The sequence below is a fragment of the Hylobates moloch genome, unplaced genomic scaffold (assembly GCF_009828535.3).
Source record: "Hylobates moloch isolate HMO894 unplaced genomic scaffold, HMol_V3 SCAFFOLD_7, whole genome shotgun sequence".
Classification (NCBI taxonomy): Eukaryota; Metazoa; Chordata; class Mammalia; order Primates; family Hylobatidae; genus Hylobates; species Hylobates moloch.
The window spans coordinates 576,641-597,723 of record NW_026652282.1 but is presented as its reverse complement, the minus strand read 5'-3'; the positions used below and the strand labels follow the sequence as shown (position 1 = coordinate 597,723).

The window sequence follows — 21,083 nt, the reverse complement described above, 5'->3', positions numbered from 1 at the left end:
ATGTATGTATCTAGGTAACTATATCTATATTTATAACTATATTTATAAATTTGTAATATATAATGTATATATAATCAATATGTATGTATCTAGGTAACTATATCTATATTGATAACTCTCTCCATATTTGTAGTAAACACTTCACAGAGTGTTTGCTTTTGAGTTCACATTGTCCTCTTGGTCTCCTGGATATGAAATCCTCTGGAATTTTCTCCGTCCTTTCTGGCCACAACTCGGTCTCAGTCACTGCTTCCTCCTCCTCCTCTGCCTGAATCTTTGCTGACTGGGTCCTCCTTGACTTGGTCCTAAGCCCCTTTCCTTTCTGGTCAGCTTCAGCGTCAATGGCCTCTCCCACATGTGTGGTTCCAATTACCATCCACCCGCCAGTGATGACTACCATATGTGCTTCTCTAGTCCAAACACATTCCCTGAGTTCCACACCCCATTGCCTCTTTGACATGTCTATTTAGATAGCAAGAAGGGTCCTCAAACTGACATCTATGATCGCTTCCCTGTCCGTAAAATAATGACCTTGTAGCCACTCCTCTCACCAGCCTGCTCTTTTCCAAGCATCCTTTGTGACTTTCTCATGGAACATGCATTCACAGCCCCTTCCCAGTTCCAGTTTCCCACATTAAGCTGCAGTCCAAGGCTGGCATGATCCTCCAGATACCCATTCCCTGGCAACCCACATCACCTGTGTGCAACTGATTACATGAGCGCTGCATTTCACTAAGGGATAACTGCCTTTGCGTTGGGGAACGGAGATGTCTTAACATTTAAGTGGTAACGTTTAAAGTGTGAGTTCCTGTCTCGCTGATTGGGTGCTCAGATTTCATCGAAGGCAAGATGAATAAGTCAATATAAGAACCTTGGAGAATGGAACGTCCCCCAAAAGATAAAAGAATGTGCAGCTAGGAGTGGTCTGCTCTCTTCTTTTCTTACCTCTGGATTTTGCATCCCATTCCAAAAACCATCTCATCTCACAGTCGCAGGTCCACGGATTTCCCTGCAAGTAAAGATTCTCCAGAAGCGGCATGTTCTGAAGCATGCTGGCAGGAAGAGTTCTAATCATGTTCTCCGCTAAGTAGAGGTGCCTTATGGTGGAGAGTCTGAAATAATCCAGAAATGTGAACGTGGAGAAGGTGCTGGGGTGCAGCTGGTGGAGGAGATTTCCTTCCAAATGGAGTAGCCTCAGAGACGTTAAGCCGTTGAAAGCTTGAGGGTGGATAAACTCGATCTTGTTGTGGTCAATGTGCAGCCTCATTAAGTTAGAGAGACCCTGGAGGGTCTGTCCTGTGATCACTCTCAGCTTGTTGTAGCTGAACTTGAAAACCTACAAGGACAGAGGAAAACAAAACAAAACAAAACAAACAAAAGGATCCTGTTTATAGTTTAAAAAGCCACAACCACAAACAGAAGCCAGCACAAAGGGCTGGAGAGTAATGACATGAAGCTTGTCTTTCATGTCAAACAATAGCCGTTTTATTGATCATTAAGGAGAATGACATAGTTTCCATTCTTTATTACTGGTCTTAGAGGATGCAATTGATGACACTGATAAATGCCGTGGGTTTACCTGAAGAGAGCTGAGGTCTCTTAAGGCTCCGTCGGGGATGCTTGGGATCTCATTGCCGTGAATCATAAGTAGCTCCAACTTGGTCAGTCCTGCAAATGAGGTTTCTGCCAGGGCCTGTATGCTATTAAACCTAAAGAATAGTAATAGTAATAACAATAATAATTAAGAAAATAAATAGCAAATACTTAACTCCCATATGGGAAACATTCCCTAGCCTGCCCAAAAGCAAATTAGTAAAATGGTGAGTCTTTTTATTTATTTATTTATTTATTTATTTATTTATTTATTTAAGACAATCTTACTCCGTCACCCAGGCTGGAGTGCAGTGGTGCAATCATAGCTCACTGCAGCCTCCACCTCCCAGCCTCCAGCAATCTTCCCACCTCAGCCTCCCAAGTAGCTGGAACTACAGGCACAGGCCACTATCCCTGGCTAATTTTTTATTTTTCATTTTTTTAGAGACAGGGTCTTGATATGTGCCCAGGCTGGTCTGGAACTCCTGGCCTCATGTGATCCTCCCGCCTGGGCTCCCAAAGTGCTGGGATTACAAGCATGAGCCACTGCACCTGGTCATGAAGTAGTGATTCTGAGGTTATAGGGGTGCCATTCCCAAAGACGTTTATCCCTTTGTGTCCCTATCTCTGGGCTCAAGAAGAAAGTGACACAAATTTATTTGTCTTCGTTCTGTTAAGGAACATTCACGGAGAACTTTGACTTGGAATATGCTGATGTGGTCAGGAGGCTATTTGGTGTCCATCAGTAGGATTTAGAATTCAACATGAGGCTGTTCCACATGTCTCTTTCTTGGAAACTCTGTGCTGAAGTGACAGCAATAAAGAGGGACACATGGCTAGCAGGAACGGGAAAATCCACAGCATTGGAATTTGCTTTGCATATGGTAGGAAAGGAGACAGCTCCGTGCTAAGGGCCAAATAGAAATGTTGACCACAGCACCGACACTCTTATTTCCCATGGACAGGCTGCCATGTCTGACGGATGATCAAAGTTACTCGTAGACATGCTAGGTTTCTTTTTTGTTTTGTTTTTTCCTGTAACCTGTCCTCAAGATGAGTTCTTTTTGTTTTAAATTTTTGGTTTTTTGTTGTTGCGTATATAATTGTCAAGATGCTTTCTTGACCAATTTAGAAATTTCTCATTGCCATATTGGTAATAGCGTACAACAATGCTTAAACTTGATCCCTGGATAAGCAATTTGAAAAATGAATAGAGAAACCTGCACGCTGTTACCATAAATCACTGTTTCTGCTGAGATATAACACATCTAGCCTGATATCATTGATTGCTTCTCCTTATCACTTAAATAAAAGGAAATCAATTAGCAGAGAACATAAGTGAACAGCTCATAGCTAAATGCAGCAGATGCTAGCATGGTCCAATTTTCTCATACTCATATGTGCTCAAACCTGGACTACAATTCCAAAGTCAACAGAAACACCAGGTTAGGTGTGACTCCCCTAAGACCCCGCCTTAGGAAGCACCTTTCAGCTACAAATTTTTGAGTGCAGGAAATTTATAAGCTCTACCCTCAAAAACTATTCACCTTGATTGCATCAAACTTTTCAAAGACATCCTTTCATAATTGCATTCTTCTTTTTAAGACCAATTTATGCAAAGAAAACATCAGATGGAATTAAGTGCATCCCACCTTATTGAAATAATGCTGTATAGATTCAATATGGTATATGGGGATAATATAGTAGAAGATGATCCTATTTCCTGTTCATCATTTTGACTCATGTAGTCAATGAACAATCATATATAGTGGTTCTCTCTTCTTGATTACATTATATTTTCCGCTCTTATTTTTAGTGCGTTACTCCAGTGTCTTGTCAGCTAAGCTCTGCTTTATTTAACACTGGTGAGAGGTAAAATATTAAAAGAATTGGGCTCATAGCTATGTGTGTACCTTATGAACATGCTTTGGATTCCATAGAAGGTGGGAAACTTAGTTGGAATTGAGCCTTGTCCCCTTTGTATTACCTTTTGCCCGTTATCACCTAAACCCCATGAAGCAGGCTAACTTTCCACAGCAGAAACTGAGATTCAAGAAAGTTTCCAGGTTGGGCATGGCAGCTCATGCCTATAATCCCAGCACCTTGGGAGGCTGGGGAGAGAGGATCACTTGAGCCCAGGAGTTCAAGACCAGCCTGGGCAACATAGTGAGACCTAATCTCTACAAAAAATACAAAAATTCGTTGGGTGTGATGGTGCATGCCTGTGGTCCCAGCTACTTGGGAGGCTAAGCAGGAAAGACCACTTGAACCCAGGAGGTCGAGGCTGCAGAGAGCTGTGATTGTGCCACTGCACTCCAGCCTGGGTAACAGAGCAAAACCCCATCTCAAAAAAAAAAAAAAAAAGTAAGAAACAAAGAAAAAAAGAAACTTTCCAAAATTTTCAAGGAATAGGAAAAAAGAGGTTAAACCATGCAATGTTCCATTCCAAAGTTTTTTTCCTATTACCTAGTGGTATTTTGGTCTTATTAAAACAAGATGGAAACTTAAATATTCCACAAGCAAACACAGTAACAACGACAATAATGTCCCCATTACAGAGAAGAGGAGACTCACAGAAGACATTGAATGCATTCAAGAATACAGTCAGTGAGAGTCAAATCCAGGTATCTTGAGACCAAACTTCAACCTGCATGCAGACACTGTTAACTGAGGTGGGAGAAGCTGTCAATATCTACTTGACATTGTATTTTATTTAGTGAGTTCAAATTCATGGAATCACGGTGCAAAACCCCCCGAAATATAATGCTGCAAAAATAAGTGAAATTCAAGGGCATGAAGCTTCATTTCATGTTGAGGATCATGAACCTCCTCAGTGGGTAAAATTCCAAGTAAGAGAAGAAAGAGGTGCATTTTTTCCAATCATGAGCTCAGCAGTTTCCTGCAGAGTATAATAAAGGGGAAGGAAGGTGTTGACTACTGCAAGCTAGGTGGGGAATGGAAGTCCCAGTGTGTAGACGTGAGATCCTTAGAGGTGAGATAGAAGCATAGAAAGGTCTCTGTTTCTCTCTCTCTCTCTCTGTCTCTCTCTCTCTCTCTCAAGACAGGGTCTGGCTCTGTTGTCCAGGCCAGAGTGTGGTGGCACAGTCTCAGCTCACTGCAACCTCTGTGTCCTGAGCTCAAGCCATCCTCCCACTTCAGCCTTCTAAGTAGCTGTGACTACAAGCACACACCACCACACCTGGCTAATTTTTGTATTTTTAGTGGAGATGGGGCTTCACCATGTTGCCCGAGCTGGTCTTGAACTTCTGAGCTGAAGTGATCTACCCACCTCGGCCTCCCGAAGTGCTAGGATTACAGGCATCAGCCACCACACCCTCTAGGCCTCATGTTTTGAGGTCAGGCACACTTCACGTTGCCTGCTGGCTATCCCAGAGAAGTGACCAAGCTCTTTGGAAGCTCAAACTCTTCATTAGTAATGCTACTGAGGATTCTTTTTTCGGAGAGCCATGTGTGGGTTACAGGACACAATGTCTGTAGCCACTCAGACATTGCTCTGTGTCAAGGACCGCGACAGAGTTTCTGGAGGGAATAGGTACAACAAGGCTGATACTAGGGAGATCAAAGGGAAAGTCACAGCCAAGGAAGACACAAAAAGAGACATGATAAGAATCCACGAGTTAAAAATGGCAACTAAAATGTAGTTAGGCAGGGGAATAATGAGCAATATGTTATATGAATAAAGACATTCAATGAAGACATATTCAGATGTTCAAAAATTTATACATAATATGAATAATGTAAAAATCATACAAAAATCATAATATTCGTAAACACGTCCATTCAATGATTCTTCTCAGAGACACTCAAACGACCAATTTCAGACCTGATTTCAGCTGAGTCCAGAGTAGAAATCTACCTGATACATTTCTAATTCATTCTTTGCTACGTTATCTTTCCGGGAACTTTGCACCCTGATTCCATACATTTCAACTCACTAAATAAAATAAAGTGTCAAGTAGATATTGATAGCCTCACCCGCCTCAGTTAATGGTCCCTGAATGCAAGGTAAAGCTTTGGTCTCAAGATCCCTGTATTTTGCCCTAGTGACTGTGTATTCTCGGATGTATTCAGCGTCTTTCAGTCTCCTCTCCTCTATAACGGGGACATTATTGTTGTTGTTGTTGTGTTTGCAGGGTTTTTAAGTTCCCATCTTATGGGTCAATGAAGTGTCAATTATGGACAATGACCATACTAAGTTGCCATTTTTTATTTTTTATTTTTTTATTTTTATTTTACTTATTTATTCATTTGAGATGGAGTCTCCCTCTGTCGCTCAGGCTGAAGTGCAGTGGCACCTTCTCCACTCACTGCAACCTCCGCCTCCCGGATTCAAGCAATTCTCTGGCCTCAGCCTCCCAAGTAGCTGGGACTTCAGGTGTGTGCCACCACGCCCGGCTAATTTTTGTATTTTTAGTAGAGACAGGGTTTCACCATGTTGGCCAGGCTGGTCTCAAACTCCTGACCTCAGGTGATCTGCCCGCCTCGGCCTCCCAAAGTGCTGGGATTACAGGCGTGAGCCACCGCGCCTGGCCGCCATTTTTATTTTTAAAAGAATACCTTATTTCTTCTTATTTAAACACAAGCACAGATGATTTGGCACACAAGGGAGGGCCAAGAAAGTCTTACAGGGTGGGTCTGCGGATGGCATCCTCAGAATCGTTCAGAGGTTTTTGTTTGACTGAAATAACAACCATGAAGAAAAATGCAATGCACATGAGTGAGAAGCAGAGAGTCTAAATGTACGTTTCAGAAATGCCGACTACAGAGTAGGAGTCTACATGGCACATATTCTCATTCACTCTTTAAATTGATTTTCTGCAAAATCACTATGCAGTGGCAGTAATCATTGCTCAAGATGCACACTACAAAAAGGAATGAAGCTCTGACACAGGCTACCATGTGGGTGACTCTTGAAACGTGTTGTTCACTGAAAGAAGTCCTACAGGTCACCTATTGCAGTGGTCCTCAAACCCTAGGCCACAGAGCAGTACCGGACCAGTTAGGAACCAGGCTGCACAGCAGGAGGTGAGTGGTGGGTAAGCCAGCAAAGCTTCATCTGTATTTACAGCCATTCCCCATTGCTGGCATTACTGCCTGAGCTCCACCTCCTGTCAGATCAGCGATGGCATTAGATTATCATTGGAGCACAAATCCTATTCTGAACTGTGCATGTGAGGAATCTAGGTTACACACTCCTTATGAGAATCTAATGCCTGATGATCTGTCACTGTCTCCTGTCACCCCCAGATGGAACTGTCTAGTTGAAGGAAAATAAGCTCAGGGCTCCCACTGATTCTACATTATGGTGAGTTGTAGAATTATTTCATTATATATTACAATGTAATAATAATAGAAATAAAGTGCACAAAAATGTGATGAGCTTGAGTCATCCCAAAACCACTCCCTCCCCAATCCTGTCTGTGGAAAAATTGTCTTCCATGAAAACTGGTCCCTGGTGCCAAAAAGGCTGGGGACCGCTGATCTATTGTATGTACATGAAATGTTCAGAATAGTCAAATTTATAGAGATAGAAAACAAAGCGGTGGTTCCCAAAGGCTGGAGGAGGAGAGGGAGTAGAGAAAGACTGCTTAATGGATATGAGGTCTCCTTTTGGGATGCTGAAAATGTTCGGAACAAGATAGAGATGATGGATACACAGTAGTTTGAATGTACTAAATGGCACTGAATGGTAGAGGCTACAAGGGTGAATGCCATGTCTTTTGAATTTTACTTTAAAAAATTGCAAAAACATTGTACAGATCAGCTTCCTATGTGCCTTCAGGATGTAGTGGGCTCTGAAAACAAGTTCTAATGCTTTTAGAGATGGAGAAATCAAAGGGAAAATAAGGCTGGTGCTGTTTGAACTTCACTCAATATGAAACGATGTCTGCTACAGATTCTACATGCATGGATTCATTCCGCAACACAGTCACAGCTATAATTTGAGCTTTGTGTGTCTGCAAGTTACTATTCTGGGTGGGTAAACCAAATAGGCAAGGGCTCAGCTCTCTTAGCAAGAAGGTGATGAGAAAGGTAAAAATAATGAAAAAGATCATTTCAGATGTAAATTTCATAAGGAAATAATTAAAGCACAGGAAGGAGAGTAGAAGGGGTTTGGTTGGCCGATGTCTGGGGCAGGGCTTTCTGGGGAGCTGAGATTTGAAGTAGGGCTTAAGAAACAAAGGGACTTTTGGGCATGGCCTCATCATTTTAGAAGAATGTTCCGTGGTGGACAACTAGTTAGCTCTCTGGTATTTTTTCTGTTCCTTAGACTCACCAAGCTTGCCTGCTTTATGGCACGGCCATTGATTTGTTCTCTATAGAGATGCTGCTCGACATCCTGTAATGCACACGATGGCCCCTACAACCCAGATTGATTCAGTCCTAAACATTAAGATTGCAGAAATTTGGTAACCTTACCTTAGCATGTGCAAATTTGTCTATCTGTCTCTCTATCTGTATCTATCTATCTACCTACCCTATACCTACCTATCATCCATCAATCTATCTATAATCCTCTCTATCTATCAATCCATCTATCATCATCCTATCATCTATCAAGCATCTATTATCATCTATATATCAATTATATATCTATTCATCCATGAACTGAAGTATGTGTTAAAACAGCAATGTTGGCCACTACCTGGAGAACGTGTCAGAGCTGGGCAAGAAAGGGAAGCAGAAATGAGGTGAATCCTGCAGAGATATTGAGGGATATTGGATTCATGACCAGGTGTGGCAGTAAACATAAAGGCACACAGAACATTTCCAAATGTACTTAGAGGAAGAGCCAGCAGGCGTTGCTGAGTGGTGGGAGTGAGAATGAGGACAAACCTGGGGGAAGGACTTCTACTTGGAGGGGAGTAAGTGGGTGGATTCTATCATTTGCTGGACAGCAAAGGCTGGGAGAGACAGATGTTGGGGAAAGAATTCAAAGCTGCATTTGCCATGCGATGTTTGAGAGTTTTGTAAGAATCTAAGGGGAGAATAGGGCTCAAGACCAAGATGGAGACCCACGATGCACGTTCAGGGGAGACTGGCCAACAGACCAATGGAATAGAGCCCTGGGAGTAAACAATATCACCTGAACAGAGCCCAGAAGGAGGAGGCAAATCTTCAGACAGAGGAGATAGGGCTCTGAGGCTCAGTCTCTGAAATGGGTCAGAAACAGCTGGATGTTCCTCAGCACATTTTACTTCAAGGGTGTGATATGTTCTCCTTCCATAGTTGGGGTCACCAAAAAGGTCTCCAGATGTTGCCAAATGTTCTCCAGGGGCAAACTCTTCCATTGTTGATAACTACTGTCATAGATAGATGATAGATAGATAGATAGGCAGACAGATGATAGATGATAGATAGATAGATAGATAGATAGATAGATAGATAGATAGACAGCCAGACAGATGATAGATAGGTACATAGATACATAGATAATATATAGCTCAACAGATTGATAGATGATAAAGATAGATGACAGGTACATAGATGATAGATAGATGATAGATGATAGGTAGATGATAGATAGATAGATAGATAGATGATAGATAGATAGATAGATGATAGATAGGATACATGATAGAGATAGATTGATTGATAGAGATGATAGGTAGGTAAATATATTATTGATAAACAGATGATAGAGAATAGATAGGTAGATTAATAGATGATAGATAGATTAGATAGATAGATAGATAGATAGATAGATAGATAGATAGAATAGATACATCAATAGATAGATGATCTATAGAGATAGATGATAGGTAAGTGATAGGCAGACAGATGATACATAGATCGATAGATTGATAGATAGATGATAGGTAGGTAGAGAGATAGATTGGCTGATGATAATAGGTAGGTAGATAGGTGATAGGCAGATGCATAACAGATAGATGATAGATAGATAGATAGATAGACAGGTAGAGAGATAGATTCGTTGACTGATGATAGAGATAGATGTTAGGTGGGTAGACAAGTAATTGGCAGATGATAGATAATAGATAGATAGATTAGATAGATAGATAGATAGATAGATAGATAGATAGATAGATAGATGATAGATAGATATTGAGAAAAACAGAATGGCTCATACTAAAGCCATGGATAGCTGAATGTCAAATTTAACCTGAGAATTTTTATCACAACTATCAAGGTGGAGAAGAAGGGAAAATAGGAACAAAGGATAATACTAGTTGATTTCCCTTCACATCTGAATAAATCCCCCTGTTCAGGAAGGCACCCAAAGTCTGGGATGGGCTCCACATCAGCTCAGAAACCTGCCTGACCCTGTCATCTTCTCCCTGCTTGTTTCGTTGTTGTTGTTTGTTTTTTTGTTTTGTTTTGTTTTTTGAGACAGAGTCTCGCTCTGTCACCCAAGCTGGAGTGCAGTGGCGCAATCTGGGCTCACTGCAAGCTCCGCCTCCCAGGTTCATGCCATTCTCCTGCCTCAGCCTCCCAAGTAGCTGGGACTACAGGCGCCCACCACCACATCCAGCTAATTTTTTGAATTTTTTAGTAGAGACGGGCTTTCACCGTGTTAGCCAGGATGGTCTCGATCTCCTGACCTCGTGATCCACCTGCCTCTGCCTCCCAAAGTGCTGGGATTACAGGCATGAGCCACCGTGCCCGGCCCCTCCTGCTTGTTTTTAAGGGGCATTAGAGAGCTTGCAGATGCAGATGCCAAGGGTGCCAGATGTGATAATGGGGTGGATATTCTGGAACAGACAGAAGCCCTGGGAATCACTTCAGTACCCCCTCTCAGAACCCGAGGGTATACATGTACCCTTTTTGCATCCTTCTATAAATCAACAGAGAGTCTGGGAAATTAGCACGACACTCCGGGAACAGAATCTAACTGCAGACTGGGATGACCCTGCATAAAGTGCAGTTCTGTGGCTTATTAGCCCCTTGGCTTACATTTCAGACTATCTTCATCGCCTATTGATTGGCAATCACTGAATATATAACCAACTCTGTGAAATGTTTATGGCAGACAATATTTGCAAAATTATGTCTTAGGTTCCGGTTAATATCACAAGGCAGAACTTAAAATAAAGTAGGCAAATATGGGCATTGTCGAAGTTGCAGAAAGGCATCACCAAAACCAGTCTTTTAATCGAGGGAAAAAAATATTTAAGAGTCTGTAAATCCATCTCTAGGTGGATGCTATGTTGTTGGTTCCTGAAAAAAAAATTTGGAAAGCAATTTTCAGAAATGCTTTTAGTTTGTCCAAGCAGGAAACAGCAATGCTGACAACCCTAAAAACAGCTGTGTGGGAATAGAAGGTTTCATTAGCACTTGGCCAAAAATTCCTCATTCCTTGAGAGTCTTATATTTTCTCCAGACTGTTAAAACACAAATCAATCTCTGAGTTTTATCTGTTAGACATTGCTCTTGCTTCAGTTTTTTCCCCAACAAAATGCAAGATGCCAGACTCATTACCTGATTTGAGATTGATTTTTCTGAAACAATGCTATTATGATATTATTAGTGATGTTCTTCAAGTAGTATATTAGTTCCTGTTACAAATTAAACCAGATGGAAGTAATAGATGTTGATGCAGTGAAGTGATTCTCTAGGGTTTTAAACTTTTTCTTTTCTTTTTAATATTACAGAAAACTGTCTCTAGATATTACTGGCAGCAATAGGAAAAAGAAACATTAACATGTTGGGATGTCTGTTTTCTTCCTACGTTAAAGTCCATCTTTATTGTGAGTTGTTTAAAATGAAACCATTGGAAATAGTGGTGTAATTTAGAGGTTAGTTATGTTTTGCACTTACAAAGTACTTCAGTTTAAAAATGAATGGGAAGAAAAGCATCCCAGAAACTGTAAATGAGATGCAAACAACTTCAGAAGTAATAGTCTTGGTGCTGTAAGTCTCAGGCCATTAAACAAATCACCTCTTTGGGGAGGGTGCATGCAGGTACTGTCCCCACCCTCATTTCCAGCCTGATATCCCCCTTCCCCACACACAACACAAACACACAAACCTGCTGTGCAGGAAGCACCGCAAATATATATATATATATATTCTGCATCAACCCCAAGCTTTTTAGAGGGCTCCACCAAGGCCTGGCTGATGGTACCCCCAGCATGGGACCTGCCAAGGTGCTGGGTTTGAGAGATGAGGCAGCTAATCCCAGCAAGTGGGACCATGTGTTAAAGTGGTTCATGTATAAAAAGGAATTCCTAGACAGAGCCATTTTGCACACCAAGGGTGGAAGAAAAAGAAGTTACAGTTAAAGCCCCACTTTCTGTTCTGCAAATATCACATGCACCATCCCCCAGGATTCAAATGGGCTTTAGCAGACATGGAACCAACCCAAATGCCCACCAATGATAGACTGGATAAAGAAAATGTGGTACATATACACCATGGAATACTATGCAGCCATAAAAAGGAATGAAATCTTGTCCTTTCAAGGGATATAGATGAAGCTGGAAGCCATCATCCTCAGCGAACTAACAAGGGAAAGAGAAAACCAAGCGCTGCATGTTCTCACTCATAAATGGGAGTTGAACATCGAGAACACATGGGCACAGGGAGGGGAACAACGCACACCAGGGCCTGCTGGGGGGTGGGGGTTGAGGGGAGGGAACATAAAGGATGGGTCAATAGGTACAGCAAACCACCAGGGCACACGTATACCTATGTAACAAACTTGTACACTCTGCACATGTATCATGGAACTTAAAGTTTAAATAAATAAATAAAACAAATGGGCTTTAGCACCTCTTCCCTTTTTCTTACTTCCATTGCACAGGAAATGTGTCCTGAAAAATTACAAGATTGTAAAAAGGGAAGCTGGCTTACGTGTTACTATTCCCTCCTCTGGCAATGCCAAGCTGTTTTCCCCAATGAGCTATCATCACTGTGGTTGGATGTTCAGACGGTCAACTCATAAAGTCTAACAGCATTTCATTGAGAAACCTATTTAATGGTCTGTTGCCATGGGTTAGGGAAATTATCATCTTACTCCCTCAACGTTTCATTCTCTGACTCTACCACTGTTGATAGAGAAATTTCCATCTTATTATCTCAATGTTTCATTCTCTTCTTCTACCACTGTCAATAGAGGAGAGTTTTTTTTTAACTTTGTTCTATAAGATGTCCAGGTACATTTACAGTTATTTTCCGTTGGCTCAAATCTGGACATTTTATTTTTACTAAAACATCTCCATGGTGGATATTTCTCAAACACTAATTTAATCAGTTGTTCTGGGGATAGATGCCAAAAAGTAGCTAATATATTTTGTTGAAGAACTCCAAATGATTGTTGACTATTAAAATTGCAGTTGAGTACCTGTAGTTCATAGCAACTAACACTTGGGTCCAGAAAACATTCGTGTGTATAAAACGAAACCCATATATTAAAAGTCTATCTGGCAAGCCACATCAAAATAGGTTTTTAAAAAGATGTTGATATTTTTAACAGGCAAAATCTGCAGGAACTCTTTTATTGCCTCAAAGTCACAATTCTATCATCTACATGACTTATAAAATGGCACAGATGTTCTGATTATTTTTATTACTCTTAAATCGTTGCTGAAGTCTACTTAAATCATCTTCATATGTTTAAGTGTGTGTCTCATGCATTCACCTCAACAATGTATTAAAGAAATGCTATCAAGGGAATTTCTCAACAAACTCTAAAGTTGTTCATGCTGCTCGTTAATATACCTTACAGCAGTGGCAGCTGATGGATATATTCAGATAATCATCGAAAAAGCTGCGTTTAGCATAACTAAAACTTTTCCTCTTTATTCTGCCCATCTGCAGCTCCATAATTCTCGACAGAGCTACACAGAGGAAATGCACATACGAAGTTAAGTAAATGCACATACACGCATGCAAAACCAGATCAAGACGCACGCACTGACAGTGGGATGGTTCGGGAAGAAAGTGGTACAAACCCCAAATTGATTCTTTCCACGTGTTTAGCAATGCCAGCGGGCACGGAAGCCAGGGATCGGAACGTGCAGTGGACCTCGCTGGGGACGTAGCAGGCACAAGGATGCGGGCAGGCCAGCGCCACTCGCGGATGGCCCCAAAGCAGGATCAGCACCACGGAGAGGGCCCCCCAGTGCGCGCGCTTGGGCATCTTGTCGGGGTGCCTGAGTCTCGGATACCTGAGGTAGAACAACGAAGAGATGCGCTTATTCACAGGTAGCACCAACTGACTATGGGCAATTTTTAAATTTGAATTGTGCATCAGGGTTTCAAGCTTCCCAGGACTTCACACGATGTGTTGTAGTGACGCTTAAACCATGGGAATTGAGAAAGATGAAACATGGTTTTTTTCTAAACTTTTCACCATTCACTTTAATCATGACTATAGAATATAGTCTTGATTCTTGGCTTGGATACTATGATTTGGAAATCTATCTTGCAGTCTGTAATTGTGGGTATGAAATAGAGAGAGATGAGAGAGAGAGAGAGAAGAGGTTTATATTTATGTTTCCATAATAAAAAAATAATAAAATATTGTTTCTGCCTCCAACGACAAGACTGAGCCATTATATATTGCATATATTTGAATTTAAAACTTCCCAAGAAAAGTGTTCATTCGTATTCTTTCCTTTAATTATATTTCTCAAACCTTTAATTCTAGCTTCTTGAAGAGCTTAAAGAGGTGTTTGCTAGAAGGATATTCATCCTGTTATTTCTGGGTTTATTTACTATCCTTAATTTTTGTCTTGGAAACGCCAGAGAGTTTTTTTTTTTTTTTGATGATATAGAGTTGCTGTTAATCGGGGAGGAAGTTTGGGGGAACCTCTGATCATTCAATAAACAGGAAGGGATTGCTTATGAAATATATTCAGGCAAACAGAAAAAATTGAGTCACTAAAAAATGGAAGAGATCGGGTAAATGCTAGATTGCATCAGCTACTTCATTTAGAATGGCGGTGATCATTTTCTTCGTGTCCTGGCAATGCCTATGTCATCTAACATTTTTGTCATCTCTTGAATGGCGTTCACTTAAAAATAGTGACACACATGGAAAGTAAATAGGGATACACAACAAACACGCGCCTGCCCATTCGCCCGGGTTCTGAACGAGCGCTAAATGCTGATTAAAAATTCTAAAACCCAGGCCGGACTCGGTGGCTCACGTCTGTCATCCAACCCTTTGGGAGGCTGAGGCGGGCAGATCACCTGAGGTCGGGAGTTCGAGACCAGCCTGACCAACATGGAGAAACCCCGTCTCTACTAAAAATACAAACAAACAAACAAAACAAAATTAGCAGGGCATGGTGGCGCATGCCTGTAATCTCAGCTGCTCGGGAGGCTGAGGCAGGAGATTCGCTTGAATCCGGGAGGCAGAGGTTGCGGTGAACCGAGATCGAGCCATTGCACCCCAGCCTGGGCAACAAGAGCGACACTCCGTCTCAAAAAATAAAAATAAAATTCTAAAATCCTTCCTATAAGAGAGGAGCATCCCAAACCTGTAGCTTTTCCTGCCTTTAAGTGACCTAGAAAAGGTTATTCTCTTAAGCCGGGGGGCGCGTCTCCCTTCAGCTGCCCATAAAGAACTGATGGCACACAGGTAGCTTTGCAAAAAAGCAAGTCCAGGCTCCGCCTCTGAGCGCTGGAACAAACCGGCTCCTGCAGCTCTGCAAAAGTCCTCGGAGTTTTCCCTCTCGCCAGAGCCCGGGCTTTCCCCGCCCCTGCCTGCGCGCCTGACCTCGGCGCTGGGCTGGTTCCAAGGGCAGCCGCGCCAGTCCCCAGAGTCCTGTGCCTGCGGGCGGACTTCGGCCGGGCGTTCCAGAGGACTCTTCAGCCCCAACTCCCTGTCCGGCCTCCCACCCCGGCACCAACCTCCCGGGAGACCCAGAAAACTCGCCCCCAGGCAACCGTAATCCCGGGGAGGCAGGGTCGGGTGTCTCCGCCGCGGAGAAAGCGGCCCCGCGCCAGCTAGGCCGCCAGGGACGGTCTGCGAACCCCGCCGGGAAGCAGGGGTGGGGGCGTGAGGCCGTCTGCTTTCGTCTTGGCCCTGGGCGGACGACCTGGAATGGCCGGGCGGGCAGCCCTGAGCCCCTGGCCGGCTTCCAGAGTCCGCTGGGTCGCGTCGAGCTGGCTGCGGGATGAATTACTAGCTTTCCCGGAAGGCGGCTGGGGTGGCCCTGCGAGTCCCCGCCGCCCGGGACTCGGACATCAAACCCCTTCTATCTGCGTGATGACTGTCCCGGTTTTTTTGCATGGCTCAGATCACTCTAGGCGTTGGGCTGTCCCCTTTCCAGGGAAAGCCTGGGTAGGAGTAGGAGGAAAGAGGCGGGGAAGGAGGGGGGGAAGAGAGGAGGGAGAGGAGACTTGAAGTAGCCACAGCCTGAGCAAGTTGGAAAGAGGCTCCTCAAGTGTCCTTTCCCCCACCGACTGCAAGAGCAGAGTGGGCTTCACTTGGGAATTCCGTTGGCAGCTTCCTATTAACGCGGGATGGAGGGGTTGAAGGTCTCCAGAGAGAGCCAGGGATGGGGAGCGCGTTGGGGAGAGGGAGGAAAGGAGGCATGGGATGTCTGGGCTTAATTAGACCTATTCAGTGCATCCTCCTTCAAGATCCGGCTCTCCTCCTTATCTGATCCTTAGCTACTTAAAATTGCAGGAATTCAGGTATCCTGATTTCTCAGCAACTTCAAACAGTGCTGGGGAACGGTGCAATCTGCCTGCATGCGGGCCCTTTACCCCCAGTGTTTCCCTTGGGTATCTCAAATCCCTTCACCCCCTGCAGGCAGACACGGCAGCCCTCGGGCGCCCTGGCCACCCTGGGTCCTCACCTGTCCTTGGGAAGCCGCCGCACACGGGAGCGGTGCGCCGGGAGCATCCACCGAGCCGGGGCGCGCGAGTCACGGCCGGGAGTTTGCCGGGGCCATGCCCTTCCCGGGGCCGGGGGTGAGGCAGCTCGGCTTCCCAGCGCGGCACAGCAAGCCGGCGCCCTTTTATTCCCGGCGCTGCGAGGCTTCCCCAAGTCCACGCCTCGGCACACCCCCACCCTGCCCCACCCCGGGGAGACGGGGCGCGGGCCCGAGCCAAGGGACCCTGGCCGCGCCGCTCTGCGCTCAGCCTTCCTCTCGCGTCTTCATTGCGCCTGGGCCCGGATGGGCATGCCTCGCCCACTCCCGCTGCAAGAACCGCAGGCGGCTCGGGGAAGGAGGGCCCTTTGTCAGAGAGAAGTCCGGGGACCCAGGAGGGAAGGGCGAGATGCAGGGAGCGCGGTGGGGGCCGCAGTAGATTCCGCGCTTGGGGAGCGCCTAAGCAGCGCTGGGAACGTTTCCGTTCCTTTCAGGAGAGAGAGAAGGAGCAGGGTTTGCGCTTCTCCGGGCCAGACGGCGTTTTCTCTGGCAGCTCTTCCCAGACCGTGTGCAGGCAGGAGCGGGCTGGCCCCGCCGGCATCCCGCTAGCTGCAGGCAGGGCTGCAACGTGAGAGCCGCCGCCACGCCCTCCCGCCTCTCCAGGACTCCCCGGCGCCCGCCTCTCTCCCCTTGCCAGAGTCTTCCTGCCAGAAAGGTGGAACGGCTCCCCTCCGGCGTGGGGAGCCTTCGAGGGGCAGGGCGAGGGCTGGGACGTTCGGAGAGTCTGATGGTATTGTCTGGGAGGGGGCGGTGGGAGGGTGGGAGCTACCTGGCGACAAGGCAAAAAGTAGAGGGTGCAGAGAGTAGGTCCCTATTCCAGGAGGCAGAGGAGGAGGAGGAGGCGGCTGCCTGGCTTCCTGGATAAGTCAGACCTGGAATGGTGGGGAGAGGTCAGGTGAGGATCTTCAGTCAGCGGAGCCCACCTGGGATAAAAACATGGAGCTGAGACAGGTGTGCAGGGCCCGGAAAGGCACCATTGCCCCAGCTTGTTGCAGGGTGCACCAGCGACTGCTTTTCGTTGTTCCTCTGGTTAGCCGCATTCCTCTCCCTGAACCAGCATTTTGACATGTCCTTAGGGTCAGTGTTTGCCTGTTGTGTTCTTTGATCTACAAAAGACATCTGTGAGTATAAAAAAAATTTTTTTTTACAAGCCCAGTGGTACCATGTACTTGTACAACGAAACGTGTCTGCTGAGATGCCCCTGAAGCAGGCCGATGGCGTGCGGCATTTATGTATGTATGTATGTGTGTATGTATGTATGTATGTATGTATTTGAGACAGAGTCTCGCTCTGTTGCCCAGGCTGGAGTGCCAGTGGTGTGATCTCGGCTCACTGTAACCTCCGCCTCGGGGGCAGAAGCGATTCTCCACCTCAGTCCCCCATGTAGCTGGTACTAGAGGCTTGCCACGCTGGGCTAATTTTTTTTTTTTTTTTTTTTGTGCAGACAGGGTCTCACTATGTTGCTCAGGCTGGACTCGAATTCCTAGCCTCAAGTGATCCACCCACCTCGGCCTCCCAAAGTGCTGGGATTACAGGCGTGAGCCACTGAGCCCAGCAGGCATGCAGCTTTTAAAAGGCAATGCATGGAAAAAGTATAATTGAGAAGTACTTGCTCTTTAGATTCAGAAGTCCTGCCCTACATCCAGCTCTCTGTCAGGGGGCTTTCAGGAGGAAGGAAGGAATAAGCCTAAGAAATAAGTTGCCTCCCCTGCATGGAGCGTGGACCATCTTAGCTCCTCCTAAGAAACACAGTGTCTAGGAATTCCTCACCACCTGCCTCCTGCGCCTAGGGTGGCTTCCGCAGAGTTGACAGTCAGGAAATACTGGTTCATAAATGGGAATTCATTCCTTCTCTAGCTTTAGTTTTCAGTGTGTGTTGACATAGTTCCAGGGATTAGTCAAATAATGCCCTTAGGCAGCCTCTTTCTGGGCATGCCCCAAACCCATTGATTAAATTATGAAACAAAGCAAAACAAAAACAACTGTCTCTTGAACATCTCTTTACCCTTGTTAATGATGTTGCCACCCATCTCATCAGCTAAACTAGAAACTCAAGCCATCCTTGCCTTCTGCCTCTCCTTCATGTCTTCCTCATAGTCAACTGGTTGCCAAGTTTAGATCCTGATGCCTAAGAATCTCTGGGCCCAATGTGCTCTTCTCTCCATCTCTCTCACTGCAGTTGCATGGATATGTCTTAGATTTTGACAACTTCTTCCTCCACCAACTCCTTCTCATTCATCCCTTCCAGCCCATCACTGAGACTTAGAGGGGTGCCATCATCCTCAAACCCAAGGTTGAAGTTTTCCATGGGTGGCCCGTGCCATGCCCTGTGCTTCCCAGCCTGTCCCTGGGATCTTCCTTGTGGTGATAGATCTGGCTTGTCAAGAACAGGTAGCACTTCCCTGATTTTTGTTGTTGTTGTTGGTTCACGCCACTGTTTTGACAAAGATCTCCTCAATTTCCATTGTATAGTATTTCCTTACCTCCATGCCCATTGCTAATGTGGGCTTTTTTCCTGCATTGTGGACAATCACTCATCTTCTTTTTATGCCATCATAGCTTCTTGACACCTGGAGTATAGCACAGACCTTAGCATACACTAAGCATTCAATTGAATGAATGAATGAATAAATGAATGAATGAATGAATGAATGAATGTGTGCATGACTGAGGTTGAATTCTATTAAGAAATGTCTAGATTTGGCCAGGCACAGTGGCTAATGCCTGTAATCCCAGCACTTTGGGAGGCCAAGGTGGGAGGATTGCTTGAGTCCAGGAGTTTGAGACCAGCCTAGGCAACATGGCAAAACCCTATCTCTACAAAAAAAAAAAAAAAATTAACCAGGCATAGTGGCATATGCCTGTAGTTCCAGCTACATACTGGGGGCTAACATGGGAGAATTGCTTGAGCCTGAGACGCAGAGTTTGCAGTAAGCCAAGTTCACACCACTGCACTCCAGCCAGGGTGACAGAGCAAGACCCTGCCTCAAAAAAAAAAAAAAAAAAAAGTCTGGATTTCCCTGCAGTAAGGAAATCTGTTTATACTACCTTATCCAGGGGGATTATTATTGGCACATTTAATAGATAATATCTATTAATACCTCTAAATACTTGTGTTACCTGTACCATCTGCACCCCAAAAATGGTTTATCGAAGTCTAGTTAAAGGCACAGGTTTACGGAAATGAGATGGTTAACTCAAACATAATGGTTTTAATTCCTTACAAGTGTGAAGTAAATAAAATATCAAGTCAACTAATTCAATTCTGCTTTGCAAATTTCATGCATGGGATGAGGGGGAGTGAGCAGTGGAAAGAGACCACTGAATGGGTGCAGGGTTTTAGCTTGGGGTGACAGAAACGTTTTGGAACTACGTGTAGGTGATGGTTGCACAATATTGAGGATGTACAAAATGCCATGACATTGTTACTTTAACACGGTTTACTATACGATGTGAATTTTACCTCAATAAATTATTTTTAATAACACACATACTAATAAAAATAAATGCCTAGATTAGAAAAGTCCCAGGGCATAACTTGTACAATAAATCCACAAATAAAGCATTATGGAATCTCGTCCTTCTGTACTTTTTTAAAATGAAATGCATATTTTGCGGCATTTAGTCTTTTTGGTTTTGATGTTTGTCCTGCTAATGTTGCCTGCTTGCTTGGTGATGTGTTCCTAGAGCAGGGACCATGTTTTGTTAATTGTTGAATCCCTTGAAGTGCCAAGAGATTTCCTTAAATACAGGAGGTTTGGATTACATGTCGGTTAAATTAAATTCATCCGTTTGCTAATCATTCCACCACGTGGAGGGTGAGGAGGGACGATCAAATGAAGGGCAGGTCAGTCCTTGTAGCTACAGAATGTACTTCAAGCAAAAGCTCAGTGATTAACAAAAGGTCAGAGCCTTCCTAATCGCCAGATGCCATGGAACCTGACGGATTGCAGCTTGTCCCAGGATGCACCAGTGACTTTTACCAGCCACTGCTTCTCACTGGTCCTCTGGTTAGCAGCATTTCCATTCCTGAGCCAGCATTTTGACAACATGTCCTTATTATCAACGTTTGCCCGTTTTGTCTTTGATCTACAAAAACATGTGTGAATATAAAAAAAAAGCTTTTTTTTTTTTTTACAAGCCTAATGGTACCACTTCCTTGTGCAACCGATCCTGTTTGCTGAGATGCTCCCGAAGCAGGCTGATGGCGTGCCAGTTTTAAAAAGTGATGCGTGGAAAAGACATGATTGGGAAGTGCCTGCCCTTTAAATTCAACCCCCTGGACTCACGCATTCAGAAGGAAATCCAAACAGGTTTGCTAGCTCACTTCCCATCACCCAAGCCTGCCCCTCCATCGAGACCCCCTTTCCTCTAGAAATGTGGAGATAGGGAAACTTGCAGCCCAGGAGACTTAGGAGGCCCTTACCGTGGGGGAGCCATCATCCCTCTGCCTCCATCATAAGATCTTTAAAATCCACTTTTCCTGCAAGGCTTTAACCACCAGCAGAGCCATAGGTGATTGAGTCAGACAGATAGTAGAGCTCAAACCACCTCCTCCTACTACTCGCTATTTCTTGGCCAGAGGGCCTAGAACACACTATTCTCCCTTCCTAAAACCAG

The 21,083-nt window shown here is 44.5% G+C and overlaps 1 protein-coding gene across 1 annotated transcript in view; it reads right to left on the bottom strand.

Moving 5' to 3' along the window:
• The window catches only part of MXRA5 (matrix remodeling associated 5), a 33,909-nt gene extending 17,383 nt beyond the window's left edge, over nt 1–16,526 (bottom strand). The window contains exons 1-4 of the mRNA XM_032756535.2: nt 16,389–16,526; nt 13,530–13,745; nt 1,580–1,709; nt 946–1,336 (exon numbers count right to left, since the gene is read on the bottom strand). Of these exons, the coding sequence (XP_032612426.1) occupies nt 946–1,336; nt 1,580–1,709; nt 13,530–13,745; nt 16,389–16,435 (784 nt within the window). The 5' untranslated portion in view covers nt 16,436–16,526. The remainder of the gene's footprint in view (nt 1–945; nt 1,337–1,579; nt 1,710–13,529; nt 13,746–16,388) is intronic.
• Between the last annotated feature and the right edge of the window lie 4,557 nt (nt 16,527–21,083).